Source organism: Salmo salar, chromosome 20 (assembly GCF_965601325.2).
Source record: "Salmo salar chromosome 20, fSalSal1, whole genome shotgun sequence".
Taxonomy (NCBI): Eukaryota; Metazoa; Chordata; class Actinopteri; order Salmoniformes; family Salmonidae; genus Salmo; species Salmo salar.
The window spans coordinates 81,066,747-81,091,236 of record NC_138310.1 but is presented as its reverse complement, the minus strand read 5'-3'; the positions used below and the strand labels follow the sequence as shown (position 1 = coordinate 81,091,236).

Sequence of the window (24,490 nt, the reverse complement as noted above, 5' to 3'; positions counted from 1 at the left end):
TGTGCTTCCTCAGAGGTAGGGGGGCCAGCAGGCCAGTGGTGGATGAACGCAGTGCCCTTGTTTGGGTGTAGGGCCTGATCAGAGCCTGAAGGTATGGAGGTGCCGTTCCCTTCACAGCTCCGTAGGCAATCACCATGTTCTTGTAGCGGATGCGAGCTTCAACTGGAAGCCAGTGGAGAGAGCGGAGGAGCGGGGTGACGTGAGAGAACTTGGGAAGGTTGAACACCAGACGGGCTGCGGCGTTCTGGATGAGTTGTAGGGGTTTAATGGCACAGGCAGGGAGCCCAGCCAACAGCGAGTTGCAGTAATCCAGACAGGAGATGACAAGTGCCTGGATTAGGACCTGCGCCGCTTCCTGTGTGAGGCAGGGTCGTACTCTGCGAATGTTGTAGAGCATGAACCTACAGGATCGGGTCACCGCCTTGATGTTAGTGGAGAACGACAGGGTGTTGTCCAGGATCACGCCAAGGTTCTTAGCACTCTGGGAGGAGGACACAAGGGAGTTGTCAACCGTGATGGCGAGATCATGGAACGGGCAGTCCTTCCCCGGGAGGAAGAGCAGCTCCGTCTTGCCGAGGTTCAGCTTGAGCTGGTGATCCGTCATCCACACTGATAACATGGCTCTAGCAGTATTAGTACAGGGTTCTAAGAGCTAACATGGCTCTAGCAGTATTAGTACAGGGTTCTAAGAGCTAACATGGTTCTAGCGGTATTAGTACAGGGTTCTAAGCAGCTAACATGGCTCTAGCAGTATTAGTACAGGGTTCTAGAGCACGGCTCAGCAGGCCAGGTCGGCTCTGGCAGCGGTATTAGTACAGGGTTCTAAGAGCTAACATGGCTCTAGCGGTATTAGTACAGGGTTCAGAGCTCAGGCTCAGCAGGCAGGGTCGGCTCTGGCTCAGCGGTATTAGTACAGGTTTCTAAGCGCTAACATGGCTCTAGCGGTATTAGTACAGGGTTCTAAGAGCTAACATTGCTCTAGCGGTATTAGTACAGGGTTCTAAGACCTAACATGGCTCTAGCGGTATTAGTACAGGGTTCTAAGACCTAACATGGCTCTAGCAGTATTAGTACAGCGTTCTAAGAGATACCATGGTTCTAGCAGTATTAGTACAGGGTTCTAAGAGCTAACATGGTTCTAGCAGTATTAGTACAGGGTTCTAAAAGCTAACATGGCTCTAGCAGTATTAGTACAGGGTTCCAAGAGCTAACATGGCTCTAGCAGTATTAGTACAGGGTTCTAAGAGCTAACATGTCTCTAGCGGCATTAGTACAGGGTTCTAAAAGCTAACATGGCTCTAGCAGTATTAGTACAGGGTTCTAAAAGCTAACATGGCTCTAGCGGTATTAGTACAGGGTTCTAAGAGCTAACATGGCTCTAGCAGTATTAGTACAGGGTTCTAAGAGCTAACATGGCTCTAGCGGTATTAGTACAGGGTTCTAAGACCTAACATGGCTCTAGCAGTATTAGTACAGGGTTCTAAGAGCTAACATGGCTCTAGCGGTATTAGTACAGGGTTCTAAGAGCTAACATGGCTCTAGCGGTATTAGTACAGGGTTCTAAGAGCTAACATGGCTCTAGCGGTATTAGTACAGGGTTCTAAGAGCTAACATGGCTCTAGCAGTATTAGTACAGGGTTCTAAAAGCTAACATGGCTCTAGCGGTATTAGTACAGGGTTCTAAGACCTAACATGGCTCTAGCAGTATTAGTACAGGGTTCTAAGAGCTAACATGGCTCTAGCGGTATTAGTACAGGGTTCTAAGAGCTAACATGGCTCTAGCGGTATTAGTACAGGGTTCTAAGAGCTAACATGTCTCTAGCAGTGGCTCTAACATGGCTCTAACATGGCTCTACAGCCAGTCCTACCACAACCCCATACAAGCTACAGTACAGCCAGTCCTACCACAATCCCATACAAGCTACAGTACAGCCAGTCCTACCACAACCCTGAACAGGCTACAGTACAGCCAGTCCTACCACAACCCCATACAAGCTACAGTACAGCCAGTCCTACCACAACCCCATACAAGCTACAGTACAGCCAGTCCTACCACAACCCTGAACAGGCTACAGTACAGCCAGTCCTACCACAACCCTGAACAGGCTACAGTACAGCCAGTCCTACCACAACCCCATACAAGCTACAGTACAGCCAGTCCTACCACAACCCTGAACAGGCTACAGTACAGCCAGTCCTACCACAACCCTGAACAGGCTACAGTACAGCCAGTCCTACCACAACCCCATACAGGCTACAGTACAGCCAGTCCTACCACAACCCCATACAAGCTACAGTACAGCCAGTCCTACCACAACCCCAAACTCATCTGATTCATGGTCTTACCATGTGTTGTTTCTTCTCTCCTCTTTTCTCTCTGTTCTCCCCCTCTCGTCTCATGCCTTGTCCTGTCTGTTCTCCTTTTTCTTCACTCTCCTCCTCCACCTCCATCTTTTTTCTTTTGTCTCATTCCTCTGTTTTTCAGAACGTTTTACAGAGCTTTTGCTTCCTGATCCGGGAGCCGAGTCAGAGATCCTACCCATGGTGCAACAGAGGAGATACCCAAAGTAGGTTTGACCCTGTGAGTGTGTGGGCGTGAGTGCCTACATTCTTAGAAATCAAAGGTGCCATCTAGAACCTAAAAGGGTTCTTCATCTGTCCTAATAGGAGAACCCGTTAAGGAACCTTTTTTGGTTCCATGTAGAACCCTGTCCACAGAGGGTCCTACATGGAACCCAAAAGGATTCTACCTGGAACCAAAAAGGGTTATCCTATGGGGACAGCTGAAGAACCCTTATGGAACCATTTTCTAAGAGTGTAGGCATGTGTGTGTGGTAGAAGTAGTATAGTGTGCTAGTAGACCTTGGTAAGTCTTTGTGAACTCAGGGGGCGTGAGAGAGAGAGGTCAGAATTACAAAGAGTTAGAGGGGGATGGGGATAGAAGGACTCTATCTAGGAACACACACGCACGCACGCACGCACGCACGCACACACACACACACACACACACACACACACACACACACACACACACACACACACACACACACACACACACACACACACACACACACACACACACACACACACACACACACACACACACCACTATATCTCTTGTCTTACCTCAGTAATGCAGCTGACATGATTTCCCATGAAGGCTCAGAATCACACAGGGGGCAAAGTTTATGACCCTCTGACCCCTGCCCTCACACCCTTCCTGATGTATGTTTGTGTGTGTCTGTGTGTGTGAGGCTCATAGATTTTTTTGGGTCTGTGGGCTGTGCTTAGTTGGGATCTGCACTTGTGATAGCATCCCCCACCTGACCAAACAACCTGGTCCAGATTGTCATGATCACAGGTGTGTGTGTGTGTGTGTGTGTGTGTGTGTGTGTGTGTGTGTGTGTGTGTGTGTGTGTGTGTGTGTGTGTGTGTGTGTGTGTGTGTGTGTGGGATACAGTGTGTGTGTGTATACAGTGTGTGTGTGTGTGTGTGTGTGTGTGTGTGTGTGTGTGTGTGTGTGTGTGTGTGTGTGTGTGTGTGTGTGTGTGTGTGTGTTTCCTAGTTTACGATTCATTCACTATAAATGAGGTCCTGAGAGTATAGACCACCACAAGGATTTACAGTTGAAGTCAGAAGTTTACATACACTTAGGTTGGAGTCATTAAAACTCGTTTTTCAAACACTCCACAAATTTCTTGTTAACAAACTGTAGTTTTGGCAAGTCGGTTAGGACATCTACTTTGTGCATGACACAAGTAATTTTTCCAACAAATGTTTACAGACAGATTATTTCACTTATAATTCACTGTATCACAATTCCAGTGGGTCAGAAGTTTACATACACTAAGTTGACTGTGCCTTTAAACAGCTTGGAAAATTCCAGAAAATGATGTCATGGCATTAGAAGCTTCTGATAGGCTAATTGAAATAATTTGAGTCAATTGGAGGTGTACCTGTGGATGTATTTCAAGGCCTACCTTCACACTCAGTGCCTCTTTGCTTGACATCATGGGAAAATCAAAAATAAATCAGCCAAGACCTCAGAAAGAAAATTGTAGACCCCCACAAGGAGGGGGAAGTGTGTTCCTGCTCTCTAGCGATGGAGGGAGAAGTGTGTTCCTGCTCTCTAGAGATGACGGAGGGAGAAGTGTGTTCCTGCTCTATAGAGATGAAGGAGAGGGAAGTGTGTTCCTGCTCTCTAGAGATGAAGGAGAGGGAAGTGTGTTCCTGCCCTCTAGAGTGAAGGAGGGAGAAGTGTGTTCCTGCTCAGTGGAGATGAAGGAGGGAGAAGTGTGTTCCTGCTCTATAGAGATGATGGAGGGAGAAGTGTGTTCCTGCCCTCTAGAGTGAAGGAGGGAGAAGTGTGTTCCTGCTCTCTAGAGATGGAGGGAGAAGTGTGTTCCTGCTCTCTAGAGATGAAGGAGAGGGAAGTGTGTTCCTGCTCTCTAGAGATGAAGGAGAGGGAAGTGTGTTCCTGCTCTATAGAGATGGAGGAGGGGGAAGTGTGTTCCTGCTCTCTAGAGATGAAGGAGGGAGAAGTGTGTTCCTGCTCTCTAGAGATGAAGGAGGGAGAAGTGTGTTCCTGCCCTCTAGAGTGAAGGAGGGTGAAGTGTGTTCTTGCTCTTTAGAAATGGAGGGAGAAGTGTGTTCCTGCTCTCTAGAGATGAAGGAGGGAGAAGTGTGTTCCTGCTCTCTAGAGATGAAGGAGAGGGAATTGTGTTCCTGCTCTCTAGAGATGAATGAGAGGGAAGTGTGTTCCTGCTCTATAGAGATGGAGGAGGGGGAAGTGTGTTCCTGCTCTATAGAGATGGAGGAGAGGGAAGTGTGTTCCTGCTCTCTAGAGATGAAGGAGAGGGAAGTGTGTTCCTGCTCTCTAGAGATGAAGGAGGGAGAAGTGTGTTCCTGCCCTCTAGAGTGAAGGAGGGTGAAGTGTGTTCCTGCTCTATAGAGATGGAGGAGGGGGGAGTGTGTTCCTGCTCTGTAGAGATGAAGGAGAGGGAAGTGTGTTCCTGCTCTCTAGAGATGAAGGAGAGGGAAGTGTGTTCCTGCTCTCTAGAGATGAAGGAGAGGGAAGTGTGTTCCTGCTCTCTAGAGATGAAGGAGGGGGAGTGTGTTCCTGCTCTCTAGAGATGGAGGGAGAAGTGTGTTCCTGCTCTCTAGAGATGAAGGAGTGAGAAGTGTGTTCCTGCTCTCTAGAGATGATAGAGGGAGAAGTGTGTTCCTGCTCTCTAGAGATGATAGAGTGAGAAGTGTGTTCCTGCTCTCTAGAGATGATAGAGGGAGAAGTGTGTTCCTGCTCTATAGAGATGGAGGAGGAAGTGTGTTCCTGCTCTCTAGAGATGATTGAGGGAGAAGTGTGTTCCTGCTCTATAGAGATGAAGGAGGGAGAAGTGTGTTCCTGCTCTCTAGAGATGGAGGGGGGAGTGTGTTCCTGCTCTCTAGAGATGGAGGGGGGAGTGTGTTCCTGCTCTCTAGAGATGAAGGAGGGAGACGTGTGTTCCTGCTCTCTAGAGATGAAGGAGGGAGAAGTGTGTTCCTGCTCACTAGAGATGGAGGGGGGAGTGTGTTCCTGCTCTCTAGAGATGAAGGAGGGAGAAGTGTGTCCCTGCTCTTTAGAGATGGAGGGGGCAGTGTGTTCCTGCTCTTTAGAGATGGAGGGGGCAGTGTGTTCCTGATCTTTAGAGATGGAGGGGGCATTGTGTTCCTGCTCTTTAGAGATGGAGGGGGCAGTGTGTTCCTGATCTTTAGAGATGGAGGGGGCAGTGTGTTCCTGATCTTTAGAGATGGATGGGGCAGTGTGTTCCTGCTCTTTAGAGATGGAGGGGGCAGTGTGTTCCTGCTCTTTAGAGATGGAGGGTGCAGTGTGTTCCTGATCTTTAGAGATGGAGGGGGCAGTGTGTTCCTGATCTCTGGACTGTTTTCCCTTTCTCATTTTTTTATTTCTTCTCACTCTTCTTCCCATCTCCTTCCTCTCTCTCTCTCTCTCTCTCTCTCTCTCTCTCTCTCTCTCTCTCTCTCTCTCTCTCTCTCTCTCTATCTATCTCTCTGCTGTAGGGTTAGGGGGTGTTTATCAGCTCTGAGAATCCCCCCTCCATTATATTTATTTGTTTAATGGGTTATCATCCTGATCTCTCCTTCTGTCTGGCTGTGGGACTGACATGCAGGATGTTGCCTGTTTGTTTATGTTTGCCTGACCTTATAGGATGTCATTGGGATCCCGAGTGTGTGTGTGAGTGTGTGTGTGTGTGTGTGTGTGTGTGTGTGTGTGTGGTGTGTGTGGTGTGGGGATACAGTATGTGTGTGAGTGTGTGTGTGTGTGTATATAGTGTGTGTGTGTCCTAGTTTACAATTCATTCACTATAAATGAGGTCCTGCGAGTATAGACCACCACAAGGAAGTAGGTGAACATAGAGTATAGACCACCACAAGGAAGTAGGTGAACATAGAGTATAGACCACCACAAGGAAATAGGTGAACATAGAGTATAGACTACCACAAGGATGTAGGTGAACATAGAGTATAGACCACCACAAGGAAGTAGGTGAACATAGAGTATAGACTACCACAAGGATGTAGGTGAACATAGAGTATAGACTACCACAAGGATGTAGGTGAACATAGAGTATAGACTACCACAAGGAGGTTAACATAGAGTATAGACCAACACAAGGAGTAGGTTAACATAGAGTATAGACCACCACAAGGAGGTAGGTTAACATAGAGTATAGACCACCACAAGGATGTAGGTTAACATAGAGTATAGACCACCACAAGGAGGTAGGTTAACATAGAGTATAGACCACCACAAGGATGTAGGTGAACATAGAGTATAGACCACCACAAGGAGGTAGGTTAACATAGAGTATAGACCACCACAAGGATGTAGGTTAACATAGAGTATAGACTACCACAAGGAGGTAGGTTAACATAGAGTATAGACTACCACAAGGATGTAGGTGAACATAGAGTATAGACCACCACAAGGAAGTAGGTGAACATAGAGTATAGACTACCACAAGGATGTAGGTGAACATAGAGTATAGACTACCACAAGGATGTAGGTGAACATAGAGTATAGACTACCACAAGGAGGTTAACATAGAGTATAGACCAACACAAGGAGTAGGTTAACATAGAGTATAGACCACCACAAGGAGGTAGGTTAACATAGAGTATAGACCACCACAAGGATGTAGGTTAACATAGAGTATAGACCACCACAAGGAGGTAGGTTAACATAGAGTATAGACCACCACAAGGATGTAGGTGAACATAGAGTATAGACCACCACAAGGAGGTAGGTTAACATAGAGTATAGACCACCACAAGGATGTAGGTTAACATAGAGTATAGACTACCACAAGGAGGTAGGTTAACATAGAGTATAGACCACCACAAGGAGGTAGGTTAACATAGAGTATAGACCACCACAAGGATGTAGGTTAACATAGAGTATAGACCACCACAAGGAGGTAGGTTAACATAGAGTATAGACCACCACAAGGATGTAGGTGAACATAGAGTATAGACCACCACAAGGAGGTAGGTTAACATAGAGTATAGACCACCACAAGGATGTAGGTTAACATAGAGTATAGACTACCACAAGGAGGTAGGTGAACATAGAGTATAGACCACCACAAGGATGTAAGTTAACATAGAGTATAGACCACCACAAGGAGGTAGGTTAACATGGAGTATAGACCACCACAAGGAGGTAGGTTAACATAGAGTATAGACCACCACAAGGAGGTAGGTTAACATAGAGTATAGACCACCACAAGGATGTAGGTTAACATAGAGTATAGACCACCACAAGGATGTAGGTTAATATAGACTACCACAAGGATGTAGGTTAACATAGAGTATAGACCACCACAAGGATGTAGGTTAACATAGAGTATAGACTACCACAAGGATGTAGGTTAACATAGAGTATAGACCACCACAAGGAGGTAGGTGAACATAGAGTATAGACCACCACAAGGATGTAAGTTAACATAGAGTATAGACTACCACAAGGATGTAGGTTAACATAGAGTATAGACCACCACAAGGATGTAAGTTAACATAGAGTATAGACTACCACAAGGATGTAGGTTAACATAGAGTATAGACCACCACAAGGATGTAGGTTAACATAGAGTATAGACTACCACAAGGATGTAGGTTAACATAGAGTATAGACCACCACAAGGAGGTAGGTTAACATAGAGTATAGACCACCACAAGGAGGTAGGTTAACATAGAGTATAGACCACCACAAGGATGTAGGTTAACATAGAGTATAGACTACCACAAGGAGGTAGGTTAACATAGAGTATAGACCACCACAAGGAGGTAGGTTAACATAGAGTATAGACCACCACAAGGATGTAGGTGAACATAGAGTATAGACCACCACAAGGATGTAGGTGAACATAGAGTATAGACTACCACAAGGATGTAGGTTAACATAGAGTATAGACCACCACAAGGAGGTAGGTTAACATAGAGTATAGACTACCACAAGGAGGTAGGTTAACATAGAGTATAGACCACCACAAGGATGTAGGTTAACATAGAGTATAGACCACCACAAGGAGGTAGGTTAACATAGAGTATAGACCACCAGAAGGATGTAGGTGAACATTGAGTATAGACCACCACAAGGAGGTAGGTTAACATAGAGTATAGACCACCACAAGGATGTAGGTTAACATAGAGTATAGACCACCACAAGGAGGTAGGTTAACATAGAGTATAGACCACCACAAGGAGGTAGGTTAACATAGAGTATAGACCACCACAAGGAGGTAGGTGTACATAGAGTATAGACTACCACAAGGAGGTAGGTTAACATAGAGTATAGACCACCACAAGGAGGTAGGTTAACATAGAGTATAGACTACCACAAGGATGTAGGTTAACAAACAAAAGCCACTTGTCATAATTGTCTAAAGTAGTGTGTAATTTGTCACTGTCTCACTATTGTAACCCTCCCCACTGTGTGTGTAGGCTGTACGTGGATGGTCCGTTTGGCAGTTCATCACAGGAGGTGTTTAACTACGAGGTCAGTCTGTGTGTGGCGGGTGGGATCGGAGTCACGCCATTCGCCTGCGTTCTGCACGCCCTGCTGTGAGTGGCTGTCTAACAAGAGATGGTTGGTTGTTGGTTTACCATTGGTGGGAATATTTTGACATGTTCTTAATGACCAAATTCTCACACTGTACTTTCTGTGTGTGTGTGTGTGTGTGTGTGTGTGTGTGTGTGTGTGTGTGTGTGTGTGTGTGTGTGCGTGTGCGTGTGCGTGTGCGTGTGCGTGTGTGTGTGTGTGTGTGTGTGTGGTCTGTCTCAGGGATGGCTGGAGGCATTTCCGTCTCAGGAGGCTATACTTTGTGTGGGTGTGCAGGGAGCTGCAGTCCTTCTACTGGTTCGCTGAGCTGCTGTGTGCCTTACATCACAAGGTCAGCCTGGGGACTAGGGGTCAAAGGTCAGGGTTAAATATCAGGCCAGAGGTCAGGGCTAAACATCTGGGGTGGAGTAACCTAATGTAGCAGACGTATAAGAAACGCCTGAGACTAGATCCCCTACATACTGGTCTTCACAAGAAGAAAAACAAAATGTTGGCGGAGGTTCTCTTCTGCACTGTTCAACCAATCCAGTAAATGTGGAGGAGGAGTTATTGTCCAAAAGCGGAAGTCTCTCTTTCCATTTCCCCTGAGAACTGGAACATCCGGATGTTGGGACTCGGCAGAGGCTAGGGGTAGAGAGGTTGTATGGCACCTCCTGCGCTGAGGCCCAAGGCTGGGGTCTGTCTTGTACCTTTCTTCACTTAGTGTGCTGTGTGTGTACTATTTAAAAACCTGCTGGTGCTCCCCCAGAACAGGGGCAGAGCGCCCTCTACAGGTCTGTAGTGGAGAGGATGATATCTGGGGTTATATCACCATCTAGTGACTGTAGTGGAGGGGCTGATATCTGGGGTTATATCACCATCTAGTGACTGTAGTGGAGGGGCTGATATCTGGGGTTATATCACCATCTAGTTACTAGTAGAGGGGCTGATATCTGGGGTTATATCACCATCTAGTGACTGTAGTAGAGGGGCTGATATCTGGGGTTATATCACCATCTAGTGACTGTAGTAGAGGGGCTGATATCTGGGGTTATATCACCATCTAGTGACTGTAGTAGAGGGGCTGATATCTGGGGTTATATCACCATCTAGTGACTGTAGTGGAGGGGCTGATATCTGGGGTTATATCACCATCTAGTGACTGTAGTGGAGGGGCTGATATCTGGGGTTATATCACCATCTCGTGACTGTAGTGGAGGGGCTGATATCTGGGGTTATATCACCATCTAGTGACTGTAGTGGAGGGGCTGATATCTGGGGTTATATCACCATCTAGTGACTGTAGTGGAGGGGCTGATATCTGGGGTTATATCACCATCTAGTGACTGTAGTGAAGGGGCTGATATCTGGGGTTATATCACCATCTAGTGACTAGTAGAGGGTCTGATATCTGGGGTTATATCACCATCAAGTGACTAGTAGAGGGTCTGATATCTGGGGTTATATCACCATCTAGTGACTGTGGTGGAGGGGCTGATATCTGGGGTTATATCACCATCTAGTGACTGTAGTGGTGGGGCTGATATCTGGGGTTATATCACCATCTAGTGACTGTAGTGGAGGGACTTATATCTGGGGTTATATCACCATCTAGTGACTGTAGTGGTGGGGCTGATATCTGGGGTTATATCACCATCTAGTGACTGTAGTGGAGGGACTTATATCTGGGGTTATATCACCATCTAGTGACTGTAGTAGAGGGTCTGATATCTGGGGTTATATCACCATCTAGTGACTGTAGTGGAGGGGCTGATATCTGGGGTTATATCACCATCTAGTGACTAGTAGAGGGTCTGATATCTGGGGTTATATCACCATCTAGTGACTGTAGTGGAGGGGCTGATATCTGGGGTTATATCACCATCTAGTGACTGTAGTAGAGGGTCTGATATCTGGGGTTATATCACCATCTAGTGACTGTAGTGAAGGGGCTGATATCTGGGGTTATATCACCATCTAGTGACTAGTAGAGGGTCTGATATCTGGGGTTATATCACCATCTAGTTACTAGTAGAGGGTCTGATATCTGGGGTTATATCACCATCTAGTGACTGTAGTGGAGGGGCTGATATCTGGGGTTATATCACCATCTAGTGACTGTAGTGGAGGGGCTGATATCTGGGGTTATGTCACCATCTAGTGACTGTAGTAGAGGGTCTGATATCTGGGGTTATATCACCAACTAGTGACTAGTAGAGGGTCTGATATCTGGAGTTATATCACCATCTAGTGACTGTAGTGGAGGGTCTGATATCTGGGGTTATATCACCAACTAGTGACTAGTAGAGGGTCTGATATCTGGGGTTATATCACCATCTAGTGACTATAGTAAAGGGGCTGATATCTGGGGTTATATCACCATCTAGTGACTAGTAGAGGGGCTGATATCTGGGGTTATATCACCATCTAGTGACTGTAGTGGAGGGGCTGATATCTGGGGTTATATCACCATCTAGTGACTGTAGTGGAGGGGCTGATATCTGGGGTTATATCACCATCTAGTGACTGTAGTGGAGGGGCTGATATCTGGGGTTATATCACCATCAAGTGACTGTAGTGGAGGGACTGATATCTGGGGTTATATCACCATCTAGTGACTGTAGTGGAGGGTCTGATATCTGGGGTTATATCACCATCTAGTGACTGTAGTAGAGGGGCTGATATCTGGGGTTATATCACCATCTAGTGACTGTAGTGGAGGGGCTGATATCTGGGGTTTTATCACCATCTAGTGACTGTAGTGGAGGGGCTGATATCTGGGGTTATATCACCATCTAGTGACTAGTAGATGGTCTGATATCTGGGGTTATATCACCATCTAGTGACTGTAGTGTAGGGGCTGATATCTGGGGTTATATCACCATCTAGTGATTGTAGTGGAGGGGCTGATATCTGGGGTTATATCACCATCTAGTGACTGAATTGGAGAGGCAGATATCTGGGGTTATATCACCATCTAGTGACTAGTAGAGGGTCTGATATCTGGGGTTATATCACCATCTAGTGACTGTAGTGGAGGGGCTGATATCTGGGGTTATATCACCATCAAGTGACTGTAGTGGAGGGACTGATATCTGGGGTTATATCACCATCTAGTGACTGTAGTGGAGGGTCTGATATCTGGGGTTATATCACCATCTAGTGACTGTAGTAGAGGGGCTGATATCTGGGGTTATATCACCATCTAGTGACTGTAGTGGAGGGGCTGATATCTGGGGTTTTATCACCATCTAGTGACTGTAGTGGAGGGGCTGATATCTGGGGTTATATCACCATCTAGTGACTAGTAGATGGTCTGATATCTGGGGTTATATCACCATCTAGTGACTGTAGTGTAGGGGCTGATATCTGGGGTTATATCACCATCTAGTGACTGTAGTGGAGGGTCTGATATCTGGGGTTATATCACCATCTAGTTACTATTAGAGGGTCTGATATCTGGGGTTATATCACCATCTAGTGACTGTAGTGGAGGGGCTGATATCTGGGGTTATATCACCATCTAGTGACTGTAGTGTAGGGGCTGATATCTGGGGTTATATCACCATCTAGTGACTGTAGTGGAGGGTCTGATATCTGGGGTTATATCACCATCTAGTGACTGTAGTGGAGGGGCTGATATCTGGGGTTATATCACCATCTAGTGACTGCAGTGGAGGGTCTGATATCTGGGGTTATATCACCATCTAGTGACTGTGGTAGAGGGTCTGATATCTGGGGTTATATCACCATCTAGTTACTAGTAGAGGGGCTGATATCTGGGGTTATATCACCATCTAGTGACTAGTAGAGGGGCTGATATCTGGGGTTATATCACCATCTAGTGACTGTAGTGGAGGGTCTGATATCTGGGGTTATATCACCATCTAGTGACTGTGGTAGAGGGTCTGATATCTGGGGTTATATCACCATCTAGTTACTAGTAGAGGGGCTGATATCTGGGGTTATATCACCATCTATTGACTAGTAGAGGGGCTGATATCTGGGGTTATATCACCATCTAGTGACTGTAGTGGAGGGGCTGATATCTGGGGTTATATCACCATCTAGTGACTGTAGTGGAGAGGCTGATATCTGGGGTTATATCACCATCTAGTTACTATTAGAGGGGCTGATATCTGGTGTTATATCACCATCTAGTGACTGTAGTGGAGGGTCTGATATCTGGGGTTATATCACCATCTAGTGACTGTAGTGGAGGGGCTGATATCTGGGGTTATATCACCATCTAGTGACTGTAGTGGAGGGTCTGATATCTGGGGTTATATCACCATCTAGTGACTAGTAGAGGGGCTGATATCTGGGGTTATATCACCATCTAGTGACTGTAGTAGAGGGTCTGATATCTGGGGTTATATCACCATCTAGTGACTGTATTGGAGGGGCTGATATCTGGGGTTATATCACCATCTAGTGACTATAGTAGAGGGTCTGATATCTGGGGTTATATCACCATCTAGTGATTGTAGTGGAGGGGCTGATATCTGGGGTTATAGCGTCATCTATTGACTGTAGTGGAGAGGCTGATATCTGGGGTTATATCACCATCTAGTGATTGTAGTGGAGGGGCTGATATCTGGGGTTATATCACCATCTAGTGACTGTAGTAGAGGGTCTGATATCTGGGGTTATATCACCATCTAGTGATTGTAGTGGAGGGGCTGATATCTGGGGTTATATCACCATCTAGTGACTGTAGTGGAGGATGCTGATATCTGGGGTTATAGCTTCATCTATTGACTGTAGTGGAGGGGCTGATATCTGGGGTTATATCACCATCTAGTGACTGTAGTGGAGGGGCTGATATCTGGGGTTATATCACCATCTAGTGACTGTAGTGGAGGGGCTGATATCTGGGGTTATATCACCATCTAGTGACTGTAGTGGAGGGGCTGATATCTGGGGTTATATCACCATCTAGTGACTGTAGTAGAGGGTCTGATATCTGGGGTTATATCACCAACTAGTGACTAGTAGAGGGTCTGATATCTGGAGTTATATCACCATCTAGTGACTGTAGTGGAGGGTCTGATATCTGGGGTTATATCACCATCTAGTGACTGTAGTAGAGGGGCTGATATCTGGGGTTATATCACCATCTAGTTACTAGTAGAGGGGCTGATATCTGGGGTTATATCACCAACTAGTGACTAGTAGAGGGTCTGATATCTGGGGTTATATCACCATCTAGTGACTATAGTAAAGGGTCTGATATCTGGGGTTATATCACCATCTAGTGACTAGTAGAGGGTCTGATATCTGGGGTCATATCACCATCTAGTTACTAGGAGAGGGGCTGATATCTGGGGTTATATCACCATCTAGTGACTGTAGTGATGGGGCTGATATCTGGGGTTATATCACCATCTAGTGATTGTAGTGGAGGGGCTGATATCTGGGGTTATATCACCATCTAGTGACTGTAGTGGAGAGGCTGATATCTGGGGTTATATCACCATCTAGTGACTAGTAGAGGGGCTGATATCTGGGGTTATATCACCATCTAGTGACTGTAGTAGAGGGTCTGATATCTGGTGTTATATCACCATCTAGTGACTGTAGTAGAGGGGCTGATATCTGGGGTTATATCACCATCTAGTGACTGTAGTGGAGGGTCTGATATCTGGGGTTATATCACCATCTAGTGACTGTAGTAGAGGGTCTGATATCTGGGGTTATATCACCATCTAGTGACTGCAGTGGAGGGGCTGATATCTGGGGTTATATCACCATCTAGTGACTGTAGTGGAGGATGCTGATATCTGGGGTTATATCACCATCTAGTGACTGTAGTGGAGGGGCTGATATCTGGGGTTATATCACCATCTAGTGACTGTAGTGGAGGGGCTGATATCTGGGGTTATATCACCATCTAGTGACTGTAGTAGAGGGGCTGATATCTGGGGTTATATCACCATCTAGTGACTGTAGTAGAGGGGCTGATATCTGGGGTTATATCACCATCTAGTTACTAGTAGAGGGGCTGATATCTGGGGTTATATCACCATCTAGTGACTGTAGTAGAGGGGCTGATATCTGGGGTTTTATCACCATCTAGTGACTGTAGTGGAGGGGCTGATATCTGGGGTTATATCACCATCTAGTGACTAGTAGAGGGTCTGATATCTGGGGTTATATCACCATCTAGTGACTGTAGTGGAGGGGCTGATATCTGGGGTTATTTCACCATCAAGTGACTGTAGTGGAGAGGCTGATATCTGGGGTTATATCACCATCTAGTGACTGTAGTGGAGGGTCTGATATCTGGGGTTATATCACCATCTAGTGACTGTAGTAGAGGGTCTGATATCTGGGGTTATATCACCATCTAGTGACTATAGTGGAGGGGCTGATATCTGGGGTTATTTCACCATCAAGTGACTGTAGTGGAGAGGCTGATATCTGGGGTTATATCACCATCTAGTGACTGTAGTGGAGGGTCTGATATCTGGGGTTATATCACCATCTAGTGACTGTAGTAGAGGGGCTGATATCTGGGGTTATATCACCATCTAGTGACTGTAGTGGAGGGACTGATATCTGGGGTTATATCACCATCTAGTGACTGTAGTGGAGGGGCTGATATCTGGGGTTATATCACCATCTAGTGACTGTAGTGGAGGGACTGATATCTGGGGTTATATCACCATCTAGTGACTGTAGTGGAGGGTCTGATATCTGGGGTTATATCACCATCTAGTGACTGTAGTAGAGGGGCTGATATCTGGGGTTATATCACCATCTAGTGACTGTAGTGGAGGGGCTGATATCTGGGGTTATATCACCATCTAGTTACTAGTAGAGGGGCTGATATCTGGGGTTATATCACCATCTAGTGACTGTAGTAGAGGGGCTGATATCTGGGGTTATATCACCATCTAGTGACTGTAGTGAAGGGGCTGATATCTGGGGTTTTATCACCATCTAGTGACTGTAGTGGAGGGGCTGATATCTGGGGTTATATCACCATCTAGTGACTAGTAGAGGGTCTGATATCTGGGGTTATATCACCATCTAGTGACTGTAGTGGAGGGGCTGATATCTGGGGTTATATCACCATCTAGTGACTGTAGTGTAGGGGCTGATATCTGGGGTTATATCACCATCTAGTGACTGTAGTGGAGGGGCTGATATCTGGGGTTATATCACCATCTAGTGACTAGTAGAGGGGCTGATATCTGGGGTTATATCACCATCTAGTGACTAGTAGATGGTCTGTTATCTGGGGTTATATCACCATCTAGTGACTGTAGTGTAGGGGCTGATATCTGGGGTTATATCACCATCTAGTGACTGTAGTGGAGGGTCTGATATCTGGGGTTATATCACCATCTAGTGACTGTAGTGGAGGGTCTGATATCTGGGGTTATATCACAATCTAGTGACTGTAGTGGAGAGGCTGATATCTGGGGTTATATCACCATCTAGTGACTAGTAGAGGGTCTGATATCTGGGGTTATATCACCATCTAGTGACTGTAGTGGAGGGTCTGATATCTGGGGTTATATCACCATCTAGTGACTGTGGTAGAGGGTCTGATATCTGGGGTTATATCACCATCTAGTTACTAGTAGAGGGGCTGATATCTGGGGTTATATCACCATCTATTGACTAGTAGAGGGGCTGATATCTGGGGTTATATCACCATCTAGTGACTGTAGTAGAGGGGCTGATATCTGGGGTTATATCACCATCTAGTGACTGTAGTGGAGAGGCTGATATCTGGGGTTATATCACCATCTAGTTACTATTAGAGGGGCTGATATCTGGTGTTATATCACCATCTAGTGACTGTAGTGGAGGGTCTGATATCTGGGGTTATATCACCATCTAGTGACTGTAGTGGAGAGGCTGATATCTGGGGTTATATCACCATCTAGTGACTGTAGTAGAGGGGCTGATATCTGGGGTTATATCACCATCTAGTGACTAGTAGAGGGTCTGATATCTGGGGTTATATCACCATCTAGTGACTAGTAGAGGGTCTGATATCTGGGGTTATATCACCATCTAGTGACTGTAGTGGAGGGGCTGATATCTGGGGTTATATCACCATCTAGTGACTGTAGTGGAGGGTCTGATATCTGGGGTTATATCACCATCTAGTGACTAGTAGAGGGGCTGATATCTGGGGTTATATCACCATCTAGTGACTGTAGTAGAGGGTCTGATATCTGGGGTTATATCACCATCTAGTGACTGTAGTGGAGGGGCTGATATCTGGGGTTATAGCGTCATCTATTGACTGTAGTGGAGGATGCTGATATCTGGGGTTATAGCGCCATCTAGTGACTGTAGTGGAGGATCTGATATCTGGGGTTATATCACCATCTAGTGACTGTAGTGGAGGGGCTGATATCTGGGGTTATATCACCATCTCGTGACTGTAGTGGAGGGGCTGATATCTGGGGTTATATCACCATCTAGTGACTGTAGTGGTGGGGCTGATATCTGGGGTTATATCACCATCTAGTGACTGTAGTGGAGGGGCTGATATCTGGGGTTATATCACCATCTCGTGACTGTAGTGGAGGGGCTGATATCTGGGGTTATATCACCATCTAGTGACTGTAGTGGAGGGGCTGATATCTGGGGTTATATCACCATCTAGTGACTGTAGTGGAGGGGCTGATATCTGGGGTTATATCACCATCTAGTGACTGTAGTGGAGGGTCTGATATCTGGGGTTATATCACCATCTAGTGACTGTAGTGGAGGGTCTGATATCTGGGGTTATATCACCATCTAGTGACTGTATTGGAGGGTCTGATATCTGGGGTTATATCACCATCTAGTGACTGTAGTGGAGGGTCTGATATCTGGGGTTATATCACCATCTAGTGACTGTAGTGGAGGGTCTGATATCTGGGGTTATATCACCAACTAGTGACTAGTAGAGGGTCTGATATCTTGGGTTATATCACCATCTAGTGACTGTAGTCGAGGGGCTGATATCTGGGGTTATATCACCATCTAGTGACTAGTAGAGGGTCTGATATCTGGTGTTATATCACCATCTAGTGACTAATAGAGGGTCTGATATCTGGGGTTATATCACCATCTAGATAATAGTAGTAGATAATAGTGTCTATTTGAGCTTTGAGCGGTATATGGAGACAATTTAGGACATACTTGACTTCATTTATATGATAGAACACAGTTTTTTGGTTACTATTAAAAAACGATCTGTTATGCTTTGGTTTAGAATATGGGTTAGGGTTGGTACAGTGGCTTGTGAAATTATTTACCCCCTTTGTCATTTTTCTTATTTTGTTGCCTTACAACCTGGAATTAAAATTGATTTTTGGGTGGTTTGTATCATTTGATTTACACAACATCCCTACCACTTTGAAGATGCAAAATGTTTTTTATTGTGTAAAAAACAACAAATAAGACAACAAAACAGAGAATTTGAGCGTGCATAACTATTCACCCCCCCAAAGTCAATACTTCGTAGAGCCACCTTTTGCAGCAATTACAGTTGCAAGTCTCTTGGGGTATGTCTCTATAAGCTTGACACATCTAGCCACTGGGATTTTTGCCCATTCTTCAAGGCAAAACTGCTCCAGCTACTTCAAGTTGGATGGGTTCCGCTGGTGTACAGCAATCTTTAAGTCATACCACAGATTCTCAATTGGATTGAGGTCTGGGCTTTGACTAGGCCATTCCAAGACATTTAAATGTTTCCCCTTAAACCAATCGAGTGTTGCTTTAGCAGTATGCTTAGGGTAATTGTTCTGCTGGAAGGTGAACCTCCATCCCACTCTCAAATCTCTGGAAGACTGAAACAGGTTTCCCTCAAGAATTTCCCAGTGTTTAGAGCCACCCATCATTCCTTCAATTCTGACCAGTTTCCCAGTCCCTGCCGATGAAAAACATCCCCACAGCATGATGCTGCCACCACCATGCTTCACTGTGGGGATGTCCTAGGCTATATGGACATCTTTATCAAGTGTGCCTATCATTTTGGACCCCACTGTATCTGCTTATCAGGCATGTTTATATAACCTCCCCTCTCTCTCTGTCTCACCCTCGCTCTCTGTCTCACCCTCTCTCTCTGTCTCACCCTCTCTCTCACCTCCCCTTTCTATCGTTATTGCTCTGTCTCACCCTCTCTCTCGCTTTCTTTCTCATTCCATCTCTCTCCCCCCTCTGTCTCATTATCTCTCTGTCTCACCCTCTCTCTCGCTCTCTTTCTCATTCCATCTCTCATTATCTCTCTTTCTCACCCTCTCTCTCGATTTCTTTCTCATTCCACCCCCCTCTCTCTCTCTCTCTAGCTGTGGCAGGAAAACAGACCTGACTATCTGAACCTGCAGCTCTTCGTCAGCCAGACAGATGGACTTCAGGTGAGACTCAAAGACAACGTCAGTTAATCAATCAGTCAGTCAGTCAGTGAGTCAGTCAGTCAGTCAGTCAATCAGTCAGTGAGTCAGTCAGTCAATCAATCACTCAGTCAATCAGTCAGTCAGCGAGTCAGTCAGTCAGTCAGTCCGTCAATCAGTCAGTGAGTCAATCAGTCAGTCAGTCAGTCAATTAGTCAGTCAGTCAATCAGTCAGTCAGTCCGTCAGTCAGTGAGTCAGTCAGTCAGTGAGTCAATCAGTCAGTCAGTCAATCAGTCAGTCAATCAGTCAGTCAGTGAGTCAATCAATCAGTCAGTCAGTGAGTCAATCAGTCAGTCAGTGAGTGAGTCAGTCTGCCAATCAGTCAGTCAGTCAGTCAGTCCGTCAATCAGTCAGTAAGTTAATCAGTCAGTAAGTCAGTCAGTCAGTCAGTCAGTCGGTCCATCCAGCCAGCCATGCAGCCAGCCAGCCAGCCAATAGAGGGCAGGGTACACCACAGATTGCTGAAGAGAAAAAGATTGAGCGCTAGGAGATGACTACATTTACATTACATTTACGTCATTTAGCAGACGCTCTTATCCAGAGTCATTTAGCAGACGCTCTTACCCAGAGTCATTTAGCAGACGCTCTTATCCAGAGTCATTTAGCAGACGCTCTTATCCAGAGTCATTTAGCAGACGCTCTTACCCAGAGTCATTTAGCAGACGCTCTTATCCAGAGTCATTTCGCAGACGCTCTTACCCAGAGTCATTTAGCAGACGCTCTTATCCAGAGTCATTTAGCAGACGCTCTTACCCAGAGTCATTTAGCAGACGCTGTTATCCAGAGTCATTTAGCAGACGCTGTTATCCAGAGTCATTTAGCAGACGCTCTTATCCAGAGTCATTTAGCAGACGCTCTTACCCAGAGTCATTTAGCAGACGCTCTTATCCAGAGTCATTTAGCAGACGCTCTTACCCAGAATCATTTAGCAGACGTGTCTCCGGAAGGTGGTGATTGACTCCGCTGTCCTGGCGTCGTGAGGGAGCTTGTTCCACCATTGGGGTGCCAGAGCAGCGAACAGTTTTGACTGGGCTGAGCGGGAACTGTGCTTCCGCAGAGGTAGGGAGGCGAGCAGGCCAGAGGTGGATGAACGCAGTGCCCTTCTTTGGGTGTAGGGACTGATCAGAGCCTGAAGGTACGGAGGTGCCGTTCCCCTCACAGCTCCGTAGGCAAGCACCATGGTCTTGTAGCAGATGCGAGCTTCGACTGGAAGCCAGTGGAGTGTGCAGAGGAGCGGGGTGACGTGAGAGAACTTGGGAAGGTTGAACACCAGACGGGCTGCGGCGTTCTGAATGAGTTGTAGGGGTTTAATGGCACAGGCAGGGAGCCCCGCCAGCAGCGAGTTGCAGTAATCCAGACGGGAGATGACAAGTGCCTGGATTAGGACCTGCACCGCTTCCTGTGTAAGGCAGGGTCGTACTCTGCGAATGTTGTAGAGCATGAACCTACACGATCAGGTCACCGTCTTGATGTTAGCGGAGAACGACAGGGTGTTGTCCAGGGTCACGCCAAGGCTCTTAGCACTCTGGGAGGAGGACACAATGGAGTTGTCAACCGTGATGGCGAGATCATGGAACGGGCAGTCCTTCCCCGGGAGGAAGAGCAGCTCCGTCTTGCCGAGGTTCAGCTTGAGGTGGTGATCCGTCATCCACACTGATATGTCTGCCAGACATGCAGAGATGCGATTCGCCACCTGGTTATCAGAAGGGGGAAAGGAGAAGATTAATTGTGCGTCGTCTGCGTAGCAAAGATAGGAGAGACCATGTGAGGATATGACAGAGCCAAGTGACTTGGTGTATAGCGAGAATAGGAGAGGGCCTAGAACTGAGCCCTGGGGGACACCAGTGGGGAGAGCACGTGGTGCGGAGACGGATTCTCGCCACGCCACCTGGTAGGAGCGACCTGTCAGGTAGGACGCAATCCAAGAGTGAGCCGCGCTGGAGATGCCCAACTCGGAGAGGGTTGAGAGGAGGATCTGATGGTTCACAGTATCAAAGGCAGCAGATAGGTCTAGAAGAGAGAGAGAGGAGGAGGAGAGAGAGTTAGCATGTTAACCTTCACTGCGTTTAACTGTAGTTCACTGCTACCATTAGTGTGTATGGAGATGGAATGTATTCTTTCAATCTTTCTATTTCTCCTTTCTACAGCACTGCCGGAGAACACTCTCTTTCTAATCTCTCCCTCTCTTTAACTGTGTACCTTTCACTCTTTCTTTCCCTCAATGCCATTCTCTGGCGGAGCTGAAACGATTGTACAAAGAGATAGATATGCAAAGGAGAGAGAGCAAGTAAACTGGCACTTCCTATTTTAGAAGTAAGGGTTGTGTCGTGGGTGTTAGTGTGTGTGTGTGCACTGGACTATGTTCTCTATTCAGCCCCTCTGGCAGGCCTTTCACAGAGTCTTTCAGAAGGTGTTTTATTACTGCAGTCCTTTCACAGAGTCTTTCAGAAGGTGTTTTATTACTGCAGTCCTTTCACAGAGTCTTTCAGAAGATGTTTTATTACTGCAGTCCTTTCACAGAGTCTTTCAGAAGGTGTTTTATTACTGCAGTCCTTTCACAGAGTCTTTCAGAAGGTGTTTTATTACTGCAGGCCTTTTTAATTTCCCTCTGCCTCCAGCTAGCAGACATGGTGATCTTGTTCAGGGCTCACGGTTCAGAGGCATACAATAAGTAGACTTTTAATATCACAGCCATTTAATATCATTCCAACCAGTTCATGTTGCACAGTTGATGCTATTTTCCATGTAAGACTCAGGCCTGTACTCATAGAGTAGGTAATAGTTTCCCCTAACCCCTGATGCAGGGTCAGAGATGTTTTCATCCACCTAAAAACCCTTGGTTTGAGGATAGGGTAATCTGGTTCTATATGTGGGGCTAGGGTAATCTGATCCTAGATCTGAGGCTAGGGTAATCTGGTTCTATATGTGGGGCTAGTGTAATCTGATCCTAGATCTGAGGCTAGGGTAATCTGGTTCTAGATGTGGGGCTAGTGTAATCTGATCCTAGATCTGAGGCTAGGGTAATCTGATCCTAAATTCTGGGGCTAGTGTAATCTGATCCTAGATCTGAGGCTAGGGTAATCTGATCCTAAATCTGAGGCTAGTGTAATCTGATCCTAGATCTGAGGCTAGGGTAATCTGATCCTAGATCTGAGGCTAGTGTAATCTGATCCTAAATTCTGGGGCTAGTATAATCTGATCCTAAATTCTGGGGCTAGTGTAATCTGATCCTAGATCTGAGGCTAGGGTAATCTGGTTCTAGATGTGGGGCTAGTGTAATCTGATCCTAGATCTGAGGCTAGGGTAATCTGATCCTAGATCTCTAATAACCCTAGCTCATTATACATTTTCTGTGTTCTGTTTCCTGTCCAGAACATCTCTGAGGAGAGGTACCGCCCCCTGAGTTCCCGGATGATGATTGGCCGACCGAGGTGGAAGTTGCTCTTTGAGGAGATTGGGAGGACCAATAAGCAGTGAGTAAAATGTTTGGAGTGTTTAAAGACATCTTCTGATTGGATAATTTTAGGATATTGTGGTCATGTTGTATCTGTATTGTGTGTGCTTTCCTCAGTAAGCGGGTGGGGGTGTTCTGCTGTGGGCCTAAAGGCATCTCCAGGACTCTGCACAGACTGTGTAACTCAGACCGCTATTCAGGAACCACGTTTGAGTTCAACAAAGAGTCCTTCAGCTGAGACCAGCTCCCCCTCACCGAGACCCCTGACCATAGGCTCTGACCCCTGACCCCAGACTCACAGAGAGACAGGTGACTTGAAACTACCAGGAAGTGACTCACTGGTTCTCCTTTCATCAGAGAGAAGCATCTCACACTCACTGGTGTTGAGTGATGTCATCAGCGAGCAACTGGGACTTGTTCACCATTTCGCCACCATTTCGAGAAAACACTGCCATATTGCTTGCCTCACACAAACGCAGTCCTTTCGAATGGTGGAGAAGTGCCATGGGGTAGGGCCGAGGGGTTGATTTGGGATGGGGTTACCCTTTCTGTGTGGGGGCATCAGAGCCTCGGTGCCTAGGGACAAGCCTTTGCCACTCTGTAAGGGACTGTACAGGAGTTAGTAGTTAACTCTGGACTACAGAGAGATGCTGAACAACAACCTGATGTCTGTTATCACTTTCACTACCCTTCCTTCCTTCCTTCCTTCCTTCCTTCCTTCCTTCCTTCCTTCCTTCCTTCCTTCCTTCCTTCCTTCCTTCCTTCCTTCCTTCCTTCCTTCCTTCCTTCCTTCTTCCTTCCTTCCTTCCTTCCTTCCTTCCTTCCTTCATTCCTTCATTCCTTCCTTCCTGTGCAATCATTTAAACTTTAAATTCTCTATGTATTCTAATGGAGTCAAAGCAAACTCAACCACTCCTGGTGCCAGTATTTTACTAATTGTTTTATATTTCAATTATTTATATTGTTTAAAGTTGCTAGATGTACTTTTCTCTCATTTCTTCTAATGTGTCCCATTTAAGACTGAACAACAAAACAGCTTTACACTTTACCAAACCATACATATTTACCATTGATTAAGTATTGAAGAAATATATACAGTATATATATTTAATTTTTTCTGAATAATGTTTTTTTTGGATGTTGGATTGTTTTGATGAGAGCAAAGCACAACCCAAATTAAAATAGGTTTTATACAGATCTATTTACTACATGTTAACTACAGGATTACTACACGGGTACTACATGGTTACTATGCGTCCGCTGTCTGTTTCTACCAACTTGTTGTCTTTCCACAGCCAGTCAAGCCCAAAATATCCCGGACACACAAATGTAATCAAGACGGATTTAATGCACCATATAAAATTACAATTTATGTTATTAATTTATCCTCTGGTTCTCATAGTGGCATAGCTGTCATACAGTACACAGTATCATACAGTACACAGTATCATACAGTATCATACAGTACACAGTATCAACAGTACACAGTATCATACAGTACACAATATCAACAGTACACAGCATCAACAGTA

The 24,490-nt window shown here is 46.0% G+C and overlaps 1 protein-coding gene across 2 annotated transcripts in view; it reads left to right on the top strand.

The window, feature by feature from the left end:
* nox4 (NADPH oxidase 4) overlaps nucleotides 1-24,155 on the top strand; it is a 197,691-nt gene extending 173,536 nt beyond the window's left edge. For both annotated transcript variants that reach the window (XM_014163465.3, XM_045704002.2), the window contains 6 exons: nucleotides 2,486-2,567; nucleotides 9,001-9,120; nucleotides 9,341-9,449; nucleotides 19,399-19,467; nucleotides 22,877-22,977; nucleotides 23,076-24,155. In XM_014163465.3, the coding sequence (XP_014018940.2) occupies nucleotides 2,486-2,567; nucleotides 9,001-9,120; nucleotides 9,341-9,449; nucleotides 19,399-19,467; nucleotides 22,877-22,977; nucleotides 23,076-23,196 (602 nt within the window). In that variant the 3' untranslated portion in view covers nucleotides 23,197-24,155. The remainder of the gene's footprint in view (nucleotides 1-2,485; nucleotides 2,568-9,000; nucleotides 9,121-9,340; nucleotides 9,450-19,398; nucleotides 19,468-22,876; nucleotides 22,978-23,075) is intronic.
* The last annotated feature ends 335 nt before the right edge of the window (nucleotides 24,156-24,490 follow it).